General features: G+C 38.0%; 1 protein-coding gene across 4 annotated transcripts in view; it reads left to right on the top strand.

Annotated features, from left to right (window-relative positions):
- The window catches only part of LOC126372159 (polyhomeotic-like protein 3), a 476,807-nt gene that overhangs the window by 286,726 nt on the left and 166,408 nt on the right, over positions 1-23,673 (top strand). Inside the window, exon 2 of one of the 4 annotated variants that reach the window (XM_050017798.1) lies at positions 18,327-18,446. The exons of the other annotated variants lie outside the window; for them this stretch is intronic. Within the exon in view, the coding sequence (XP_049873755.1) occupies positions 18,371-18,446 (76 nt within the window). The 5' untranslated portion in view covers positions 18,327-18,370. The remainder of the gene's footprint in view (positions 1-18,326; positions 18,447-23,673) is intronic. 4 annotated transcript variants of the gene reach the window in all.

Genomic DNA, 23,673 nt, shown 5'->3' with positions numbered 1-23,673 from the left:
ACTTTATCATTGCATGTTGTTTACTTACTATGAGTAATTTTAAACCTGTACTATAGATACAATGTATTAAGCCGTGGTAGCCCGGTTGGTAGAACGCTTTCCTCTCACTTTGAGGTCGCAGGTTCGAATCCAGCACAAGCCTAAACCAATGATTGTCGAATTTGTTTTCTAATTCATGTTTGGATCACAAATGATTATCACGTGCTCAGCGGTAAAGGAAAACATCATCGATTGAGGTTGGTCATCCATCTCACAACCCACAAGATAGAAGAAGAATAAGATAATATATTTCTTTATTATATTGTTATTTTATTTTTTACTAGGAAGTGCTCAAAATCAGAAGTTTGCGTGCGATGCGATATTCTATGTCGCTCTGCCTTCCTAGGTATTTTGAAGTTATATATCTATATAGATCTACTTAGAAAGCACAGGCCACACGTATAATATCTCTAAACCGCTAAACATCTGAATCATCTATCAGTATGAATGTAAAAAATACCTCTATAACCGGTCTAGTTATTTCAAGTATCACTGCATTGAATGACAGACCACTTGGCTCATCAAAGTGGGTGCAATTGCAAGGCTGCGTGCTACGTCATCAGTCTGCATTCATATGCATATATGTATGTGTGTGTGCGTTGTTTATGTACCGAAGTTATTATGAACACGTGGCTGGTACATTAGTCATAATATATTTATGTAATTGCTTAACCGGTATTCCGATATTTTCTGCTTACGTGTTAGTTTGTTTGGGTTTTGTGGTTTAATGCACAATCAAACAGCAAAAGTGCAGTCACTGAGCCCAGCGGATTATTTGTAAACAGTGGTGAAATTATGAACCATTAGTTGTCATAATTATAAAATTTATGTTTTTGTAGATGTTTTTGGCCTATAGAAACGACATGTAACCAGGAGGTCTTAAGTGCAACCAGTTAATTAATCAGTTAATTTATTACTTTGCAAGGAACTGATTGGACTTTTGCCCCTTATCGTACATCTTCTTCCATTCCTAAAACCTTATTTTACCTCTCTCTCTCTCTCTTTATTTAAGAGCTGCGCTTTTCTTACCTACACAGAAGTACGTATTATTGTAACAACAGTAAATATTGTTATGTACTTATGTAATGATTGCGTGCAACGAGGGTGCTCCGGACTATTAGCTGTATAAAAACACCTCCACCAACCTGCAGAATCGGAGCGTGGTGGAGTAGGCTTCATAACCCTTTCGGTTGATTGAGGGGAATCCTGTGCCCTGAAGAGGGACATATACTTATACGCTATTTATTTATGTTAGTCATGAAGTTTTAAGGTAGCGAATATTCTATAATAACGTTGCGAGATAGCCACCACAATCCTTCATAATGACATGTAGGCAAGCCTATCCCCGACAGGGTTATCGGTCTTATTTTTTTTCCGTCTAATATTATTGAACGATTTATGTCATATTATAGGTATGGTGAAAATATATAACACATAATTGTTTGGTTTTCCCGCGCTGCGTCGGCAAGTGCGCACACAAATAGTTCGAGAAATCCAAGTGAACGACGACTCGCTACAAGTTTGCATGATAAAGGCAGCCGATTTACAATGGGGCCGCTAAGACGACGCTCGCGTATCTTTTGTTACTATGGGGCTGAAGTCTTTTAAAAAGTCGGGTATTGTTTGTGGAACCTTGGGTTGTGATACAAAAATCTATGTCGCACACCCCGGATACAAAAATCTCGTTTTTAACGAGTTAGTCCGAGCGAGACACAACCAGCGTGCTCTCTCCCTTCCTCCTTAGCCGCTAACGGCCATTATTTTAAAACTAAAGTCTGGCTGACTATGGGTCTTAACCCAGAGGGATGAAGTCAGCGCCAAATACGACTTGGTACGCAGAGTTACCATTCTTTACGTAATATTAATCTTTATGCTATGGGGCTGAAAAAAAAATTGTGGTTGTGTAAAGTAAGGTATTGAGCGAAGTATCGAATATCTAAGTCTAGGCTCAGATTACGGTGAGACATGTACTTGGCGACATAAATAAGAGAGTTTTCGCAAAAACGATATCTCAAGCGTTTTTATTGATTTGCAGTGACTTGCCGCCAAGCTGAAAGTGTTCTTATGAACTACTGAACTGTCAACTAATTAAATATATAATTTAAGCCACATCGTCTCCATCAGGTGATGTCATATCGTAACCAAATGTGACGCCCATTTCTCATTTGGGTAGGTAAAGAGATCTTTAATTTCAAATTTCGAGATCGAAATTCCACTTACTACATTATTGAAACAACACTATCGCTTCATCTAATCTCATCAAAATACGTGTTCGCCATTTCATCATCATCAGCCCATTCACGTCCCTACGGATGCACGGGCACGGGCCTTCCCTATGGATGGATAGGGAGATAGGGCCTTAAACCATCACGTGGGCCCAGTGCGGATTAATGGTTATTAACGACTGCTAACGCAGCCGGGACCAACGGCTTAACGTGCCTTCCGAAGCACAGAAGAGCTCGAGAACAGCACAGAAGAGACCGGCCTTTGCGAAAGTTGCTTAACTTCAACAATCGCAGACCGAGCGCGTTTACCGCTGCGCCACCGAGCTCCTCATTCGCCATTTAGACAGTAGTAAATAAAAACCCAATTTCAAGCAGCATTTTAGCATCCATCCCCCGTACTGTCGTACGTCAACCGTCTTTATTCATAGCTGGCTTTGTCTGTATGCTAATGTTGAGGTGGCCGGTCACCCGCGCGACCTCTCACGAAGGTCGCTTGTAGGACGCGCACGCCGCCCCCCCGCGGAAGGTTTTACATGGAAAATTCGAATTTTGTTCAAAGGGAAATGGACTTTATTGGTTGAGTGAAGACAAAAAACATAATTCTTCTTCTTCCTGTTCCTCGCCTACCAGAGGTTGAACAGCATGGGCGCTATTCTTATTTTGGAGACTGCAGATTTAAAAGGAGTGGTTGTGCTGTGAACCAATCTCGCAAGTGTAAAGACATGAACAAACGCAAAACTATTTATATACTCACACACATAACATATTTAAACAGCCTACCATGCCTATGGGTTGATGAGGTTGGTAATCCACCTCACAACCCACATGATAGAAGAAGAAGACAGTGGTTTTGCTGCAACCGAACCAATCTCGCAATTGAAAAAAACATGTACAAACGCAAACCTATTTATAGGTATACACACATAACAATACACAGAGCACATATGCTTCACCTCAATCAACTGGAAAGGACAGCGTGGGGGAATATGTTCGATAACATCTTCGATTGCAAAGGTATTTAAAAAGAATCTCTGTAGGTAATATTAAACAGAATGACCATCATCATCAGCCTATTAACGGCCCCACTGCTGGGGCACGAGCCTTCCCTATGGATGCATAGGGAGATCGGGCCTTAAACCATCACGCGGGCCCACTGCGAATTGATGGTTATTAACGACTGCTAATGCAGCCGGGACCAACGGCTTAACGTGCCTTCCGAAGCACGGAGAAGCTCAAGATAAAAACTTTTTTTTTGTGGTCACCCATCCTATGACCGGCCTTTGCGAAAGTCGCTTAACTTCAACAATCGCAGACCGAGCGCGTTTACCGCTGCGCCACCATGCTCCTCAAACAGAATGACCAGGGGGGTTAAAAGGGCCACATCGAAACAATTCATCTAAAAAAGCAATTATGCTATTTGACATTTGTTTGCATTGTGCACTTACTTTTATATGCGCAAATGTCAAATTGCAATATTGCTTTTGTAGATGAATTGCTTCGATGTGGCTCTTTTAACCCCTAAAATAAAGATGACATTTTACAATCGTCTCAACGCGCGGTAAGAATTAGACCTGTCAAAGTACGTAAGCTAATGTTGTGACGTTTATGACCATAGTGATGTATCAGTCGATATTAGGTCGATCGATTCTTTTCTATCTAACATTTTGATTGAGAACCTTTTTTTGACGTGACTTATTGTAGAATTATCGCATATTTGCCGCCCATGGCAATCATTACTTGACCAGATATTATCTACCTCTAGAACTGCGCAAGCGCTAAGACTATGTTTAAACCTATCCTGCAATAGATCACAGCTACAAATAATACAGTTGTAATAATTACCGCAATAATAGGCTAAGGAACAAAAGGCAACACCCGCCGTCGAACCTTGGCCCGGCCTCCGCACATCCTCGCTCCACATGCTTTGTCTGTTCCGGCACTGACGTCTGCTTGCTTAAATGATTTCATTATTCAAGTATTTGTATGATATACTCGAGATTTTTAATTGTAACAGATAGGTAACTACATAAATATTTCTCTCAAATAAAAAATCATCATGAATACCCATTAAATAAGGACAGAACATAGTTATATTCATCTTAAAAGACATACTTATAAAACGTATAATCAATTTTCATCTAGTTATTAAATAACTTGTAATGTATACTCACTGATTTAAAAGATGTGTTGCTGTTGCAGTTTTCTGTCATTTCTTCTCCTCAGCCATAACACCTTGCGAAATGACGTAAATTCAAAAATGTTACATTGACCTTCACCAAGTTTATCCAGGATAATTACGTTGAATAAATGATTCTGATTTCTGATTTGTTGATACAATTTTTTTCTTTCAGCTTTAGGTACTTCATCATCTCCATAGCATTATCCCGTTTTTCACAGGGTCCGCTTACCTAACCTGAAGATTTGACAGGTCCGGTTTCTTACAGAAGCGACTGCCTGTCTGACTGTCCAAGCCGCGAAGGGAAAACTAACCCAATACAGGTTAGCTCACAAACCTCCCAAAAAGGCATTTATCGAAATTAATGTGGGTTTCCTCACGATGTTTTCCTTCACCACTGAACACGTGATAATCATTTATGATCCAAACATGAATTTGAAAACAAATTCGACAATCATTGGTTTAGGCTTGTACTGGATTCGAACCTGCGACCTCAAAGTGAGAGGCAAGCGTTCTACCGACTGGGCTACCACGGCTTACCCAACGGCGTTTGGTACTTGTTCTAATGTCATAATAATCCTATATACATTTTTTTGGGTTAAATATGAAATAAATAAGAAAAATTCAATTCTGAGTGTTTGTTTTCCATAGATTCCTTATTCTGTGCTTAAAGTAAAAATCATTTTACGAGGTTTTCAATATGGCGACGATATGTAGGTACTTTTCTAGTCTCTCTCTCTCTCTCTCTCTCTTTTCTAGTTTAATAAATACAAAAACACAAGGAAGCCAGCCCTCTCAATAACTCAATAACATTTCTCAAAATGTAATCCCTTGTCAAATTATAATGTAACACAGACATACTTGTTATAACTTAATTAACCATTTCTAATCACATCTCTCATATAAATAACTCTTAACAACAAAAGAATAGAAGCCATTATCGATTTCGCGCCTTTCAAAAGGGAGCCGATGAGCCGATGGCAAATGAAATCGTCAAATTGATGATTATTTGATATCATTATTAATTAGGTTAAAAATATCATTAGAGTTCAATGTACATTGTTTCGTTAACAAGCATCAATCAATGTAATGACAGTGCGCCGGTGCAATGGATCGCGACGCGTACTGAAATACGACCATTAATTAGTCATAATTGTACTGAATACATTTCTCCAATTGATGTCGAAAAAAACTCGGCAAGCGCGACTGGAACTGCGCTTCAGCGGTTCCGTATGCGAAACGTGAGGTACATAAAAATAAAATGAAGTTTCTGAAGTGTCTGCGTGAAGTGAGTTTTAAAGTTTAAATGACGGATATTTTATTTTATTTAGCATAGCGAAAGTCAATTTGTTGGTCATAGTTGAAAAGCCTAACATAGTAACGTAGTGTATATTTGTTAGGCACGCTAATTAATAAGAATAATACCAATTATTATTATTATTATTAATAGCCCTCAATGTCCCACTGCAGGGCAAAGGCCTCCCTTCCCTTCTTCCACTCCTCCCTGTTCCCAGCTTGTTCGCGCCACCGTTTCGAGAAGCGGTCTAACTCGTCGCGCCATCTTTTCCGTGGCCTTCCCCGACATCTGACAGCACTTGCAGGAACCCACTCTGTAGCTTTTTTGGCCCAGAGGTCATCGGTCATTCGGGCAACATGTCCAGCCCAGTCCCATTTCAAGCAGGCAGCCTTTCTCGCTACGTCTGCTATTTTTGTTTTGGAACGCAGCGTGGTGTTTCGGATCCGATCGATCAATTTAACACCAAGGATGCTGCGTTCCATTCCTCTCTGGCAAACCTTGAGTTTGGACTGGATGTCAGTCAAAGACCAAGTCTGAGCGCTGTAGGTGAGAATGGGAAGATTGCACATGTCCATGAGTTTGCGCTTCAAGGATAGCGGAAGATCACCCTTCATCATATCCTTCATGGACCAGTAGCTCTTCCAGGCATTTTCAATTCGTCTTTCGACTTCTTTCTCCTGTCTGGTCTGGAAAGAGACTACTTGGCCCAGATAGACATATTCCTGGACATATGCAATACTTTCACCATCTACTTCCATCCTGTGCTCTGTGGTATTGGTCATTAGCTTGGTCTTCGACATGTTCATCCTCAGTCCAACCCCAAGGCTTGCTGTACTAAGGTCTTGTAGCATCCGTTGCAACTCGAGAGCTGACGTGGAAAATAAAACGATATCGTCGGCGAAACGAAGATTGGTTAGCTTCGACTCGCCGACTGTAATACCGCAGTCCTCCCAGACAGGCACTAACTGCTGAAACATTTCTTCCAAAGTGCTATTAAACAACTTAGGAGAAAGAGGATCGCCCTGCTTCACGCCCCTACTTATATTAAATACTGAACCTGATGTTTGGAGTTTTATGGCTGCTGTGCTAATACCAATAAACAATAATAATGTAACTAAGACTTTTAGAAATGATTTCAGTCTTGCCGCGTCGGAGTTTTCTATATGTATTTATATTTTCTACACAGATGGCTTTTTCTAACTGTGAATAGAAGGCTTGAAGACTGTCACAAACACAGTTCAATTCCAGTTTTAAAAAACAAATACAAAAAATTATTTGAGGTTCTTCTGTCAACCTACGAATTTGTCTATCCCAATATCGATTACGTCGATTAATAAACTAGCACGCTATTATAGCTGGTTTGAAATAATAAAGTACAGCAATTTGCCTCGTCAATATATTTATTAATTAATACGAAACTTCATGAGCGGGCCAAATGTCAAGAGACCATAGCGTGCCGCACTTTAGGTTCAACAAGGAACCCTAAAAAAGGTACATTGTTGATGAAATGTATAGCGTGTTGCAGTGTATTATACTTGGTTCGTTACAAGTAGCGTTCAACGTATTGCTTTAAAAGAATATATTAATGGCTCCATTATGACACGGGACGGAGACAAACTATGTGGCTACCGAATGATTTAACATTTATTTCTTTTATGTCTTAATTTAAGTTTCCCAATAGTTATTTTTATTGCTGAATTTATACGTACATATTATGTATATCGACATAAGTTATTGATACGATCGCCGATCGGCGAGACAGAAAAGGATATTTTTAATTTTATTGATTCAATGAACTTCTGTACTCTAAGAATCCATTATCATATTCAATTTTGACTGAGAAAGGTATTATTCTGCTATAGTTAGTTACCGCTAAAGGGACATTGAAAAGAAATATCGAAATATAAGAACAGATTCCGCAGGGGTCTAAAAACACCACAATGAGCATTTTATGTAAAACTAAAATTCTGTCATATGAAAGTCTTATGTAATTATTATTGCAATAATAAATAATACCTATATTTTTTTGGATTAAAGGTGCAACTAGGGGGGGCCTTTATCACAAAAAAAAATATTTATTTTTATTTATTTTTTTTAAATGAAATCCTTAATAATATGACCTGTTCAGACCCCCACATTTCAACATTTTCCCTTCTAGATAACGGCAGATCGCTCCTAAGCTTTCATCGTCCGTTCGACAACGCATTGTGAGGTCGTTATTAAGCCCTAGTATAATTTATTCGTCATGTCCACGCTAGGTCGGCGTCTGCAATAAATCATACAGTTATACCGCTTTGATCTCGCCGCGTCTTACCTTCGACCCGATCATTAATTTAAAACCTACAACGCTAGTGTTCCAAGCTTAATGAATTGGTGTTGTTTAAAAATGTTGCGGTCATAAATCTGTCAAATGGTTTTGGGAAAGGGGTATTGTAATCTGTGAAGTACCGAATGTACTTTGGCAGTAAACAGGTGCAAAATTTATGTAAAAAGAGCTTTATTATCTGATTGATTGATGATCTCCGACCGATTTCGGCCATGGCGACCACTTCGACTCCTAGTCGGCACGACGCTGATGCGCCCGAAGATGGCTTATGTAGGCTATCTTTACAGTGAACTCCCGCGCACAGTGAGGGCACGTGAACACACCGTTTTGGTAATTATAATGAATAACGGCAGGGGGACGGTGGGAAGTGGGGGGGTGTTATCTAGTCTTTAGCTAGATAGAATCAGAGTTCTAGAAAGAAAAATTTGAAAGAAAGCAGCCAGTGTCATTATTACTAAAGAGTTTTTACGAAAGGTTCCTTTCCTAATTTGGGAACATTCCCCGGAAAAGCACATTAGTGGTCGTATGACCTTCAACAAGTTTGAATCAAATAATGAATAAATGATTCTGTTTCTGATGATGTAAGTATTCATGCTTCACCGAGCTTTCTGTTAAATTAGACCATCGAGATACGTAGAGCCGTATCTCTGTATCGCCATAGAAAACGAATAATACTACATCGCCATAATTTGCGTTTGTGGTAGTAAATGCATTTATGCAGCAGAAATCTCAAAACGAGTTAGGTAGTGTCAATGTTATGTGGAATTTAGTTTTAATACCGTGTTTTAAGAGAGAAATGTTAATAAAATATTCAGATAAATGGAACTAGTTGTAAAGCCACTATGATTCCGGATTTCAGATATCGATTAAGTGTGTGATAATCTTTCATAATCTAATCAAAAAATAATCTTTTTTATATCTTCTCTACTTTTTTCTTTTTATTTTATATACTTCTTATATTTTTCTTTTTTTGAAAATTAATTTTTATTTTATTTTTTTATATTTCTTTTAATAAAAAGTTATAAAAACAAGCTGTTGGAAAGATAGCAAAAACATCTGTTAAACATACAAAACTAAACCACTCCCATTAGTACTAAGCGATCGTATGTAACGTGAACTTGATGTATGACCAGTTCAGTCGAACTGAGAGCTCTACGATTCTGACCTACCCTGCCCCCCTCTACCGAATCCCCACAGGCGTCAGCGGGGCCTAGACATGTTACACTTGGGGCCTTAGCCTAACAAGTCGAGGTAGCCCCTACCTGTGGGGCCTTATTAGTGATGTGCTGAAACACGTTACGATGCCTTATGCCATATGCTAATAAACATGAATAAAACATGAAAGCATAAGTAATATTGAATTTAATGTTGTATTTGAGTACTGATATTGTTTGGATACGTGTAATGAGATGTCGGTGTTGATGTGTGCAGTGATTTGTTGTTATTAGTCTCTTTTGAGTTGGATGTGTCGGTTGATATTTGATTTGCATTTTGTGAAAGCCGCTAATAAAATTGATCAGATGATAAATGATTAGTTAAAGGTAATAGAAAACGGTGTGAATTTTCGCTAATAATAAATTCAAAGCACAAATAAGTGACATTAGTGGGAATAGGAATTATTAATCGAATGGAAATTATGTTTTTATCGATGTAATAAATTGTTTAATTCTTTAAGCTGACAATTTTCGTCACGTTCACCTCTTCAATTTCTTCTGTAGCCTTCTTTTGTTGTTTAGACTTGCCTACATATACCTAAGCATAGACATCGTAGCAGACCCAGGAAAATATAGGTGTGATTATGATGAAGCCTTACGGAACATCAAATCGGAATACGAAGGATCTTCTCTATTAGCATTTTCTACCAGTGAGCATCCAACTACTCATGCAGCCTGCTTCTTCTGGACGTAGTATGATTACACCATTTTCTGGAGTAGGTTGTCTTCTGTGCTTCAGTCTGTCGTTCTGCATTCTCATGTCCTGTCCATCGATGTACCGTTTCTGGAAATGTTCCCAAAGTGGGAATTTTCCTGTTGTAACATCTCTTTAATAGTAAGGATACTGGCTGCATTTCTTTTTTTTTATTTATTCATTACAAAAGATATTATAAAATTCTTACATTACGACACTGAAACCCATAATGGGTTTAAGATGTGTCAAATTCACGTCAGGCAGTACAGGTATAAATTAACACTTAACACAGTAAATTTAAGGTTGAAAAAGTAATGTAGGTGCAATACTTTATGTATTTTCAAATTGTTCTTTCTTGAACTCTAATTTTATCTGCCTAAAGATTAGGTAATAGAGCTCTTTTTAACTTTTCCGTCTTTTTACTGCCGGAAACATTCCCAATGTGGGAATATTCCCGGGAACGGCACATCACTAGTTCTGTCAATCACAACGTCAGTCTACCGAATTCCCGATGACAAATCTTGTAACTCACCAACTTTTATCATATAAATCCTACCCTGTGATTGGTGCAAACTACCACCAACTACTGTCAATTCTTTAACATTTTGACCAATCACAGAACAGGATTCTACCTATACTACACGTGAAGATAGAAACTGAGTTACATGATCACATTCCAGATTTGAATTTGGAACTTGAGTCAATACTGTCTTGCCCTTATATTGCGCGCTGCCTTCTCTCTGACACCTTTATGTATTTTGTCCCCAGCACTCATAGACTTCATATAACAAATAGACAACCAATCTCAGTAAAAAGTGTCCGCGACGCATCTTGTCACAAGTAACGGCGAGTAACGACACTATACAACTGATATTGCACTTTATTTGAACGGCCATAACATCTTAATTTGAGGGACCGAACTTAATACTGCACGGTTCGGATGTTTTTTTAGAAAAACTCCTTGGTGAATGTGACTCTATTTATTTATAAGATGCCAGTGCCAGCATAAAACATAACCCCAATGACATTTACCCAGCTGATTACGCAAACATCGACCTCCCACAACGATATGTCCCCTCCCTATTAATAATAATCGCTAGTTCACCTACCGCACTCCAGTGCCATTCATAAATTTCATACCGATACGGAACAAGAACGATAGAGCCCTAGTCGATGAACATCGACCGATATCGATACATGTTGATAGCGTATCATGTTACAGTTCAGTTAGTTCACATCGAAGCAATTCATCTAAAAAAAGCAATATTACAATTTGACATTTGCGCATATAAAAGTAAGTGCGCAATGCAAACAAATGTCAAAAAACAATATTGCTTTCTGAGATGAATTGCTTCGATGTGGCCAATTTAACCCCCCAGGTCGAATTTGAATTCAGTAATAAATAAGTCACGAATATTCGTAGCGAAATTCGTAAAATTTAAGTTTAGCTTAATATTATGTAGAAAAACAATTTGAAGTTGTATTATTTAAACATCAATCATAATAAAAAAAAAACTCGTAAATACTTGTCTTTATGTCTTTTCTGTGTACAATAAACTGTTTAAAAATAGAAAATAAATAAGAACCTACTAAATAATGTTTCTCGCAATAAAATTTATGTCTGCATACCATTAAAATTAAAGTGAAACTAAAAGATCGCATTTAACGTGAAAGTGGCAGATATTTATAAAGGTATGGCCACATAGAATGAGAGATAACATGGCGCGATTCGGTTTGAGTCTTCATTTTAATACAATACTTACCTTATTCTTTACTGCATATCAGAAATAAACACTAACAACATAATAATAACAATCACCAAAAAGTAGTTTCTTCTTGACATAACTTAGGATATAAATTCCAAGAGAATGTTGTTGGTCGGTTCTTATTGAAAATAGGTACTTACAATAACAAAATTAATTACAATGACATTTTTTTTAATCTAACAGCAGTATTCAGGTTTTCAGTATTTTTTTGACTTTCGAATAATATTTCTATTGGCATTTGCTGCATTGCTGCATTGTCGACAATGCTAGGCAAAAAATAATATCTTAATGAATGTAGAATATATAAAAAAATGAATTTATGAATGTGTGTGAATGAATGTATGTAATTGGCCTTTGATAGACTGGATTGGAAAATGCTACACCGACAAGAGCGTGGCTCTTAAATTGATGATGATGAATGAATGTAGACGTCTTCAAAGTCTGTCCCTTCTCCGAATTAAATCATCTATGACGCTACTGAATCGAGTTCGATGTGTTAAAGCCTTTAGCATCGTAGGATAGGGCCTGTAGAGGCGGTCAATTAAAATTTTCTATTAGTCACGGGCAAGGAACAGGCATTTTCATTACAAGTTGGCGTTACTTAGATAACTAGCCGAACTTCCTAGTAATTTATAGTTAAATTATAAACACGAGGACTAGAGGTGCGGCTGATGTAAATAATACGTTCAATCGGATTGACTTCTCGGTTGAATCTATCGTTGCATCTGATTGTACTTTATGTTATTTATATATATCTATATAGTCGAGGAAGTCATGATTAAAATAGCTTAGAGTGAAATTATTATAACATGTAATTTTTACTAACATAATTAGCTCTACTATTGTAAACGGCGATACGGCTCACCATCTGTCACGTTAGTCTTACAGAAAGCTAGGTGAAGCTTGAGTACTTAGTTCATCTTGCCATACGGAAGATAATGTTCATTCGGATGTACCTCTGACTACCCCAATTGGGTATATAGTCTTTAGCTTATAATATGTATTGTGAGTATTATAAGGAACTCGGTGGCTCAGCGGTTAACGCGCTCGGTCTGCGATTGTTGAAGTTAAGCAACTTTCGCAAAGGCCGGTCATAGGATGGGTGACCACAAAAACATTTTTCATCTCGAGCTCTTCCATGCATCGGAAGGCACGTTAAGCCGTTGGTCCAGGCTGCATTAGCAGTCGTTAATAACCACCAATCCGCACTGGGCCCGCGTGGTGGTTTAAGGCCCGATCTCCCTATCCATCCATAGGGAAGGCCCGTGCCCCAGCAGTGGGGACGTTAATGGGCTGGTGATGATGATGATGTATTATGACATTGACTGACACATTGATAATAACAATATTATTACAACATAATTATACTAAGTTTTGGAGTTGTACAATGAAAAGTAGTAGTACTTTTTTGTTCTGATTTCGAATAATAGATTTTGACGTTTGTTTATTTTTTAATTATAGAGATACAAAATGAAACACTTGTTTTATACTCCGGTAGGGAAGACAGATGTGTTTATTCGTATCAAGAATGAACTTAGACAAACCATGCAGGTTACAAGCGTCTGAGTAAACGACTGCGACATTAAATCAACACCGCACGTTTGAACCAACTTTTTCTGATCACAGATTTTAAACTACTAGCCAGACGTCTTCATTACTCGGCCCCTGCACACGTTTCCAGGTCGGATTGAGATACAGGATGTCACAAAGTGGCTTGATCGTCTAGGGTGGCCGAGCGACGGTAGCAGTCCGCGTAATTGGCACCGCTTTCTACACAAGACTTGTATACAGGTTGATTCTTAGAACGGTTTTTGCTAAATGACGTGCTAGTGTGAAGTGGTCGGAGGATTGTGAATACAGTTAGGTTAGCTTGGGGATCGGACGTTTGGTATTCTTAGGAGGGCAGACTTTTTCTTCTTTATTATATAAGGTGTCTTCAAAGTTTTATCATCTCCCTTATTATCCCGTCACAGGGTCAGCTTACCTAACCTGAACGTTTGACAGGTCCGGTTTTTTACAGAAGCGACTGCCTGCCTGACCTTCCAACCCGCGAAGGGAAAACCAACCCAATACAGGTTAGGTCACATACCTCCAAAAATACATTTCTCGGAAATTTAGGTTTTCTCACGATGTTTCCCTTCACAAACATGAATTCGAAAACAAATTTGACAATCATTGGTTTAGGACTGTGCTGGTTTTGAACCTGCGACCTCAAAGTGAGAGGCAAGCGTTCTACCAACTGGGCTACCACGGCTCCTGGGTCCCACGGGTCTTCAAAGTTTTATATATTTACACTTATTTGTTTACCGTTTGTTAGAAAATTAATCCTTATCCTTTTTCTCTTAAAAATTACCAAAAGAAACATCTAGAGCGGCTAGCCGATCATCCGAATCCCCTCGCATCAGAGCTTATAGACCTCGTAAATGTGGTGAAACGACTGAAGAGAAGCCATGTCGTATAAAGTGGGAGGCTGTGACATTGGTTGTGGCTCCTGACACGTCATCTATCCACTTAACGAAACTGCTTATAGTCTAGAGTACTGATTGTAGTTTAAACCAAGAAAAAAAAAAATCCTTTTTCTCTCTACTTGGTGGCCCAGCATGGCCAAACTAAATATAAATGAAAATATATCTGACCCCGTAACCTAGAACAGACTAGAATCTTGTTGCCGTCAATTTAGAATATCGAACCCACCTCATGAGCAAAAATGAAAAAGAAACAAAAATAATCCTTATATTCTTTAATATTTGAAACTTCATTCGAAGGACAGATTCTGCTTTTTATCCAACGTGACTTATTAGTGACTTATATGTAGATTAACCTCGGATGCCTTTCCTGACATGCCTCCTACAGCACCGTCTGTATTGACTGATATGAAGAACAAAGGACTCACGGAGCTGATTCTGCAATATTTATACTTAGTGTCATACTGCAGATAGCGGTGACTAGCCCAAAGTACGGCTTTATTAGTAAGATTACAACGTCCATTAAAACATACACATCAAAATATAATTCAGCAAAAATACACAAATTATCGACCCAAAACACACTAAATAAATACCACCTCAACACGTTAAAAGATCATCCTATGCGCGTCACCCCGCTCGCGTGTCTTTTCTCTAATGAGCGAGCGCGGTCGGAAAAAAGCGGCGATTGCGCGCAATTGACGAGCGAGCGTTTACGAGCGCGCGCACGACCCGCACCTGGCGCGCGGCGCGGGCGCACGCTTCGGGTACGCGCTGCGCGGGAGTTGGAGCGAGGATTCGGCGGTGGAAAAAACATTTTTTGACAAAAATATACGAAGCAAGAACCACATCTAAACACGGAATCTACTAAGTCCTTAACACTGCAGTACTAATTTATGGCATGTTAATCCAGTATTTTAATCTGTAGTATGCTCAGCACCTGTCTAGTTAAGGTACCATAAGTCCGAGTTAGTCCTACTTACGTCACGGGACCTAAATATTTTTGCTAGATTTTCCACACATAAGAAGTGTGAAATAAAGGTCCGTCTTCACTGAACTCTCGCGGAGTGTCTTATTTTCGTTTGTTCATTCGGCTAATGTAAACAGGCTGCAAGCTGTTGTTGATACCATTTAGGTAACGAAACTACCTCTACACTTAACATTGACCTTAACAACACTGTAATCATTCATCTAGTTAACAACGTAAGTAAATCAATACAACCTTGAATAACAATTAGATTGGCAGGGAAACAAAAAATACATTTACGATCCGTACTACCTTAGTTTCATGTTATAATTTGTAATGTCATAAACAAAAAAGTGATTTATAGTGTTGTAATGTTTATCGCAATAATTATCAACTTAAAATCTTTACCATTTTTCTATGTAGATTAGATACTTTTGATCCAAACATTTTAAACTATATTTCAGTTACTATTCTCATTGACTCATTCTTCCTCATTCTGCATTCTTGAGACCATCCTCGACAGTGCAGTCATGAGCAATATCATGTACCCACTTTAGAACTCTCTCGCATTATCATATTTGATATTTAATAAGACTTATGGTTTAATTTGTCAAAAATGTTAATGTGACATGGTTTCAAAGTGTATACATATTAGTACTCGTGACCGTACGTCTATCTATGGCAGTGATTCGTATTCCAAATGTCATACTATGATCAATGACTCGTGGTCAACGCCGCCGAGAATTTAAAAAGAAGGTGCAATATACAAGTAGTAGTTACTCCCAAAAGCAAAGCATTACCTCTACGCTGCGCGGGCGCAGCCTGGCGCGTGCATCGAGAACACGCCCGCGGCTCGAAACTAGAGCGGTTTTAAATTCGACCATTGTCACGGCATGTCCGGCCATGGTCGAAAGTGGGTCTTAGCAAAGTTATACACCGATCATTATGTCTATTTAGACAATATTTAGTGGTACGTTTATGTGCACGAAGATTGTTTTTTTTTTGAAGTGACTTATTGTAGATTTGCCGCAGATGGCATTAACTACTTGGCCGGACAAATGGGGAGCGCTGAAGGCTCTCACCCGGTACAACGTTTAACACAACAGGCCTGAGGGTGCCCAGTTGGGCGCGAACCTCGGCTCAGGGCGTCGTCTGAGAGGAAAAATATTTGAAAGAATTAATCGACCCTAGTGGGTCGATAGCGATAAGCGCTGAATGAGGGAAATCGTCGACCACGCCGGCGGAGTCGGTATCGGGGTCCTGGCACGAAGATTGAAAGAGATACGTAAAGTGTAGAAGAAAGAAGGTTAAGTTGTACGGCTGTTGAGGAAACTTAGATAGAGTTCAAAAAACGTTTAAAGATTGTTAGATAGATAGATAGAAGGTCTGCCTTGAAATATTGTGTTGAGAAAAACTGTTGACAATGTTTGATTAATGATTATTGTGTTTTTTGGTGAAGCTTAACAGATTTGAACTTGAATCTTATCTCGTTAATTTAAAAATGAATGTAAGATAAACAGTAAACGAAGAAAATAGTCTATTTCTTCTTCAGACGTATCCATCTAATTTGATTTAATTTTTAACGTGACTTGTAATAACTTCCGTCTCACCTCATAAAAATCCAGTGCAAATTATAAAATCTGAATGAAACCTACATAGTGGCGAAATTAACGTCACGGTCAAATAAGGTTAAACGGCTAAATACTGTGACCGTCTATTCTCAAAAAATCGTCTATCAAACGATTTCGAGCGTCGACCACAAAAACCGAACGGTTTTTGCATCGCAATCGATCTTAAGACCAAAAATAATGGACTACAGTGTATTAACCTCAGTTTGTCAGCATCAGAAAAGTGATCTGAACCGAGAAATCGATTATGGGCGTCTCGATCCGGTTTTCCGGCACCCAATAGGTAATTGAAGAAAAATAGAAAAAAAGCTGCTTTTCCTGTAGATAGTATCGAATTTAGAAATGAATAAAATAAAGTAAATTGACCTGTGTATCGAAATTAAACTATTATTGTAGGTAAACTTTCACCCCAAAGAATCTTGAAATTAAAACACATAATAACGGGTTCTTACCGCGTTTAAATCAGGGATATAAACGCGAACACGTTTCAGAACCCGGAGGAGGGGGGGCTTCAGAACCCGTTATTATGTGTTTTAATTATGATAATAACCGCGTAAACCTAAAACAATCTTGATATTGTATAATAACGTTTACTATTCAGTCGCATAAATTATGTTTTTTCCATTTTATATTTCTATTACCACTTCAATACCCCAGAGCATCGTCTGGAACACGTCATCTTAAGTTTTCGGAATTCAGTGTCTTCATTTCATAGCACTTCGGTTATTCAAACCTTCCAACAAAATTAAGAACTAAACAATCGTTTCCTCGACTTAGAACGCAAATGAAACCATGAACTTATTAAACTTATTTTTCAGCTACCTACTTAAAGTTTTTTTTTACTTCTTTTTTGTGGCATTAGTTCACGGAGGTGTACATTGGAATTTGATTGAACTTGGGCCGAATTCATTATAAGTAAGTAGTTTTTAATGTTGACTGCCGAAACAGCTGCTCTGGTTATTATAGAGGATTGTTGAATGAAATCGAAAAGAAATGGACTGTTTTTGTGATGCTTCTCATTCCGCTTTGAATGTTACAGTATCAATTTCAAATGTTTATGTGATGTAATACTGGTTTTAAAGAATGGTACGCATGACTGGCTGCAATTAAAAGCTTCTGGAATTTACCCATTTCATTATCCCTGAACATTCTGATTCAAATCGTCGGAGTTTTGAAACCTCACCAACTCTTGTTTTAGAATTATTGTTGAACTGCCAAAGGCTTGTAACGACAGTTACGAATATACTTTCATTTGAGCACAACCTTGAAAATTTTCTAATTAAACTCATAGTGTCTTACTTTACTACTACTAAAGCGAATTTCAAGCCAACCTTCCAAATCAATATTTTAGATCCATAACTGATAGTAAACAACTTTGAACGGGTCGATAGTTTACTGTGTTTAAAGTGCGTGAAAGTTTAAAAGTGACTTTCCGTCACTGATGCCTAATGCCCGGTACAAACAAACAGCCTATGATAGTGCCGTCAGGTGATCAGGGTCCGATGATGATGGTGAATGCTACTCCATAGGGTGTTGCGATGAGGCGCGGGTCGGCGGCAGGGCTGCGTAACTGATGCTGGCGTCGCTGAGCTCGCGCCGCGCCCTGGACGCTGAGACTCCCGTCGTCTGGCCCGCATGGTGCTACTCAGGTATTGGAGCTATCCTCAAACACTTTGATACATTGTTCTCGACAACATGACTTTAACATTAAAGTAACTTTTTGTTGCAAGACAATTTGCGTTCGGAACGCCATATATATCTACTTACCAGTTACGTTATGATAGGATGAATACAATATTTAAGTACTGGGGGGCTTACAATGGCCACAACGAAGCAATTCATCTAAAAAAGCAATATTTCAATTTGACACTTGCGCATATAAAATTAAGTGCGCAATGCAAACAAATGTCAAATAGCAATATTACTTTCTTAGATGAATTGCTTCAATGTGACCATTTAACCCCCCTATTTTCTAATTACATATTATTAGTGTTGTCAGAAAACTCGATACCTCCGAAAATGCATTTCTCGGGAATGTAGGATAGTTGGTGATAATTTTGTAGACTTATGCATAACATGGTGTCACTCAAATTACGCTGGCAATCCTGCAATAGTAGTAGAGAAAGGTCTGATCTTGATATTGTATTAATTCAATCGTTCTAACCAAGTAACAAAAAGCCAACATCTAGGTATTCTAATCTCTATTCACTACGTCAGCATACAATTCACCAGAAAAGTGACTTTTAATTTGCCAAGCAGCCGACAGCTGTTGCCAGTAGCTGCTAGAAGCGACGGTAGTGGCGGCTCTGGCAGGCAATCAGGTCTAACAGATAGTTAGCCGTCTGTTCCGTGCTCTGTGGGTGGTTGAGTGACAGGTGCGCATTACCATACGACCGTGGGGAAACTGTGTAACTCAGTTTTTGTAGATTTGGATTAGATGTCAAAAAGAGTGGGTCTAGGTGTATTTTTTATCGAAATAGAAATTCAAATTTCGAATGATTTTTTTACGACATTGCGCTGTTCTTTGTTTGAGGCAAAATCATGCTCAATATCGTCCTGGATTTAATGGATTTTACGTATAGTTTCCAAGGTCTTTCTTTAAGGCTTCGGCACGCAGTCGAGGCGGCGGCACGCATCACGGTAGTGTCGAGGCCTACCTAGATTGTGCGCCCGTTCTTGTGAGCGACGCGCCTAAGTGTAAATAGTAGGTAATGATAGGTAGATATAGTACTTAAAATAGTAGCGTAACATAACATAAGCTCACATATATCCCAATTGGGGTGGTCAAAGGTACATCTATCGCAAGATAAACTATTTACTCCAGCTCTCCGAGCTTTCTGTTATTATTTCTGAGATTCGATCAACATACAAATATTCATACAATATCTGATAATGGAAAACCATGGCAAAAATAATGCGCCTATTAACTACACTTGATTCCTACTATGCGTGTTATATGAATAGATATTAGAAAAAGATTAGAAACAAAAAATAAGTTAGTAGGTATCCAGAAAAAACGTAAACTTTTAAGATACGCTAATACTCTATTTGTTACTCCTGCGCACTTCACGACTTCGCCACTCGCCACTCGTCGGATTTTTTCGGCTCCCGAAGCCTTATTAGTTGAAGTTTAGTTTTTGTATGACTTTTTGTATACTAAGTAGCCATGTGGATGTTGTGATTCATACGTGTCGTCGTCTTCATACATTTTTGGTATTGAAGATGACTGATAGGTACCTATCTAATGCACAATCTATGTATGTATATTTTTCGTTTGGAGTATAGCCCTCTATGGATGTAAAACTTGGACACTGACACAGAAAGACAGAGATAGACTCGAGGCCTTAGAAGTGATAGTAAGAGTAAGGGAAAAGAAGCAAATATTGAGAGTTACTGAGGACAGAAGAGGCAAGCTGATTGGCCACTTAATGATACACGATGAATTTATTAAAACACCATAGAAGGGAAGCTACAAGGAAAGAGAGGAAAGGGAAGACCAAGAAGAACTTGCATGGAACAGATTAAAGAAAAGGTGAACGTCGTGTCTTATAAGGAAGTGAAAGAATTGGCCTTTGATAGACAAGAATGGAGAATGCTACACCAACAAGAGCGTGGCTCTTAAATTAGTGATGATGTATGTATTTACATAAATAAACTACTTGAGGGCTACTCGACCGATTTGGATAGTATATTTTTGTCTTTAAAACATGGATACAATGATTTAAATACGTTTTTACCCGACTTCCAAAGGATGAGGGTAATGTTTTTTGAAATGTAGTTTAAACCGATGCGAATTGATGCTCAGTCGTTAGTTGAAAATACAATAACTTTAAGTAAGCTTTATGACTAAACCGAAAATTAGATTTGTGTCATTTTTACGTTGTTGCAGCATACCTACTTCCGTTTGTAACCGACTTCAACACAGATCATGCTGCCTAAGGTGAATAGTGCAAGCTAATGTTTATAACACAACATACATACATACATAAAGCCACGACAATTTCCCACCGAGGCAGAGACTATAGAATTCCATTTGATTCGATCCTGACACAATTCTCTTGCTTCCACATTCATCAATCGCTTCATACAGGCACGCCGGTTCAGAGTAGATCGTACTAACCTTTTCTGAGGACATCTCCAATTTAGTCAATATAAGTCCTTCTAGGTCTTCCTCTGCCAACCCTACCTTTCGCTTTATATACCGCTTTCGCAATTCTATTATCCTTCATCCACTCTACGTGTCCAAACCAACCTTACATTCCCTTCTCAATCTTAGTCACTATATCGCCTTTTACACCACATCTCTATCTAAAACATCATCATCATTTCTGTCTGTGTGTATTTGGAAAACTAAAGCCCTGTTTATACTAGACAATAGTGATTCTCTACGTATTGCTGAACTTGTTAGTAGCCCATAACACCATAATATTACAGCAAGATGGGGATATTATCTTTAGAAGTGTAGAAAGACATCAATAAAAGACCATCTATAAACTTTCACACAATCATAGAATTCCAATAATCGTCATTAACCTGCTGATAAATGACGAAAAGTGACGGTAATGTGAAGTGTTAACTCTTAAGTGAAGACATTTGACTTCTAGGCGAGGAGTCGTGACGTAGTCATTATCCGTACTTAACGATCGACATAGGGCATAGTCAGCAAAATAAATAACCCAAAGAAACAATTGTACGAATATATCATTTCTGTCTCCACTTCTCATTAGAAGTGAACACATTGACATTTAAAATAGCTAAACGAACGTAAATTTGTCTAAGACAGTTTAGATTAATTACTCTAACTGAATAAGTTAATGCCAATAATTCAAATGCTCCGGCGGACCTGGTAATCTGCGAGAATAATTTGATTATTGATTTGTTATATTTGCAACTATCAAGCTGAAGGTTTGATTTAAACTGACAATTTAATGATAGCTTTATTGATAATTTGTTCGAAACTAAAAACATGTTAGTAAGACACGAGAATATCTCAATTCAAGGCCGCAGCATTTTATTTTTTCACTGTAGCCTAATAATACATTGGTAGCATAGAAAACCGACTTTAAAAAAATATTCCAATTTGTCTACGGGAAAAATATATTCACAAAACCACATTTTTTCACAAGAATAAAAACAACTTGACACCTTTTAAAATTAGCGTTAACTATTAACGCACAATCAACAATATAAAAATTTAATTTAATGTATTGTTACTAACATAGTTCTTTTTTAAGTATCCATCTTAGTAACAAATTATGGACTACGGTCTGATATAAAAAAATATATTATGTAATAAATAAAATATAATCAAAAACAATAACAGAAGACGCGACGCGTCATCCCTCGCGCTTTTCTGTCATTCCTTGCGCATTTCCGACATTCCTAAACCTATTGAAGAAATCATCAAACCACATTCCTTTTCCGACTGTACTTTAAACTATTTTCCACGGTGGCCGTAAAACGATGGGCAATTCGACAATTACCACAAAAGCCTCTGTTAGCCGTGGTTCAAAGGAAATTGGAACCATTTCGTTGTTACTAGGTGTTAGGTTATAAACACTTAAACACCTTATGTACGGTCACACGGTAGACGCAGTCAGTCAGTCATCATGATTTGGCGAATATGGTACAACATGAGCGTGATAGTTGTTCGACTCTCTAAGTAGTTTTAACATTTAAAAGTCTATCCCATTGTAAAGGTTAAGAAGCTATTAAGTTAATAGATGCTGAAAGGATTGTTATTTTGGCTGTGGTGAATGCCAAACATATATTATCTGAATAAACGAAACACTTTCGAATAAAGGTTTATAAAAGGATGATTATAATAGGAAGTTTTATGAAAGGCCAGGTCAAGAATATTCTAAACCGGCGAGCATGTGTGGAGGTTTTGATAAGAGAGAAATTAGCGAAAATGATGTATCAGGAAGGTAGTAAGTGAAATTTCGTGATGTTTTTAACAAACAAAACAAACTGTATACAAAAATAACAATAATGTTTCTAAATTAAACTTATTAATTAGGAAAGCAAGTTTATTTTTTATTAAGCAAGGTATTGGCCCCAATTCCTACAGACACAAAGGCAATTTCTTATCCGCTGAACATGAAAAGGACGGACGATTGACAGCTCTTAATTTTAGGAAGAATGAGTAAATAGATATTGGAATGAGTAAATGGATATAATGGGTAATGGATAACCTGGGCGAATCAAAATGGTATCTTTCTGGTATGTAAACCGTTTGACGTGTGCTGTCAACTTAATTCTGTAGAGTTATTGGTCAATGTAAAAATTTTAGACGGTTGTTTTAGATTTTTGCTTAAAATTTACGTGTGTTCCATAAATTGTATGCTTGTCGATTACCCGTCCCTTTCCTTTTCGGCGGATAAGAAAATGACGGATACAACTTAAAATAAAATTAGATGGTGTCTACGGGAATTAGCACCTTTATTTCATTTAAATCAACGTCCAGGTTTAATATAACTAGGTACATTTCAAATTCTCATTTTCGCAATAATAATTTGTGTTTCAGAGTTTACTGCTCGTTCGCCTTCGCGTGTCACTAGTCTTAACCAGATTAATTAACAAGAGTATTGTTTAAGCGAATACTATGCAAATAACTAGTACTCAAATACTACCTGTTAATACAATACAATACATTTTGATCCGGTTTGCATCGCGACATTGACAAGGCAACCCCAATGTAAGTACCTATTCTAGGCGGGGCAGTAAGTATTGAATACATAAATAATTAAATACTTTATTATAGAAGATAAGATGATAAGAAGAGGGTGCGGGGTACCTGGCGGGGGTTGAGTTGCATAAATAGCAGCGAACGCACGCGCTCGCCCTCTTTTTGCGCCCAACCGTTGCCGAGTGAAC

The sequence above is a fragment of the Pectinophora gossypiella genome, chromosome 13 (assembly GCF_024362695.1).
Source record: "Pectinophora gossypiella chromosome 13, ilPecGoss1.1, whole genome shotgun sequence".
Taxonomy (NCBI): Eukaryota; Metazoa; Arthropoda; class Insecta; order Lepidoptera; family Gelechiidae; genus Pectinophora; species Pectinophora gossypiella.
This window is presented reverse-complemented; position numbering and strand designations above follow the sequence as displayed.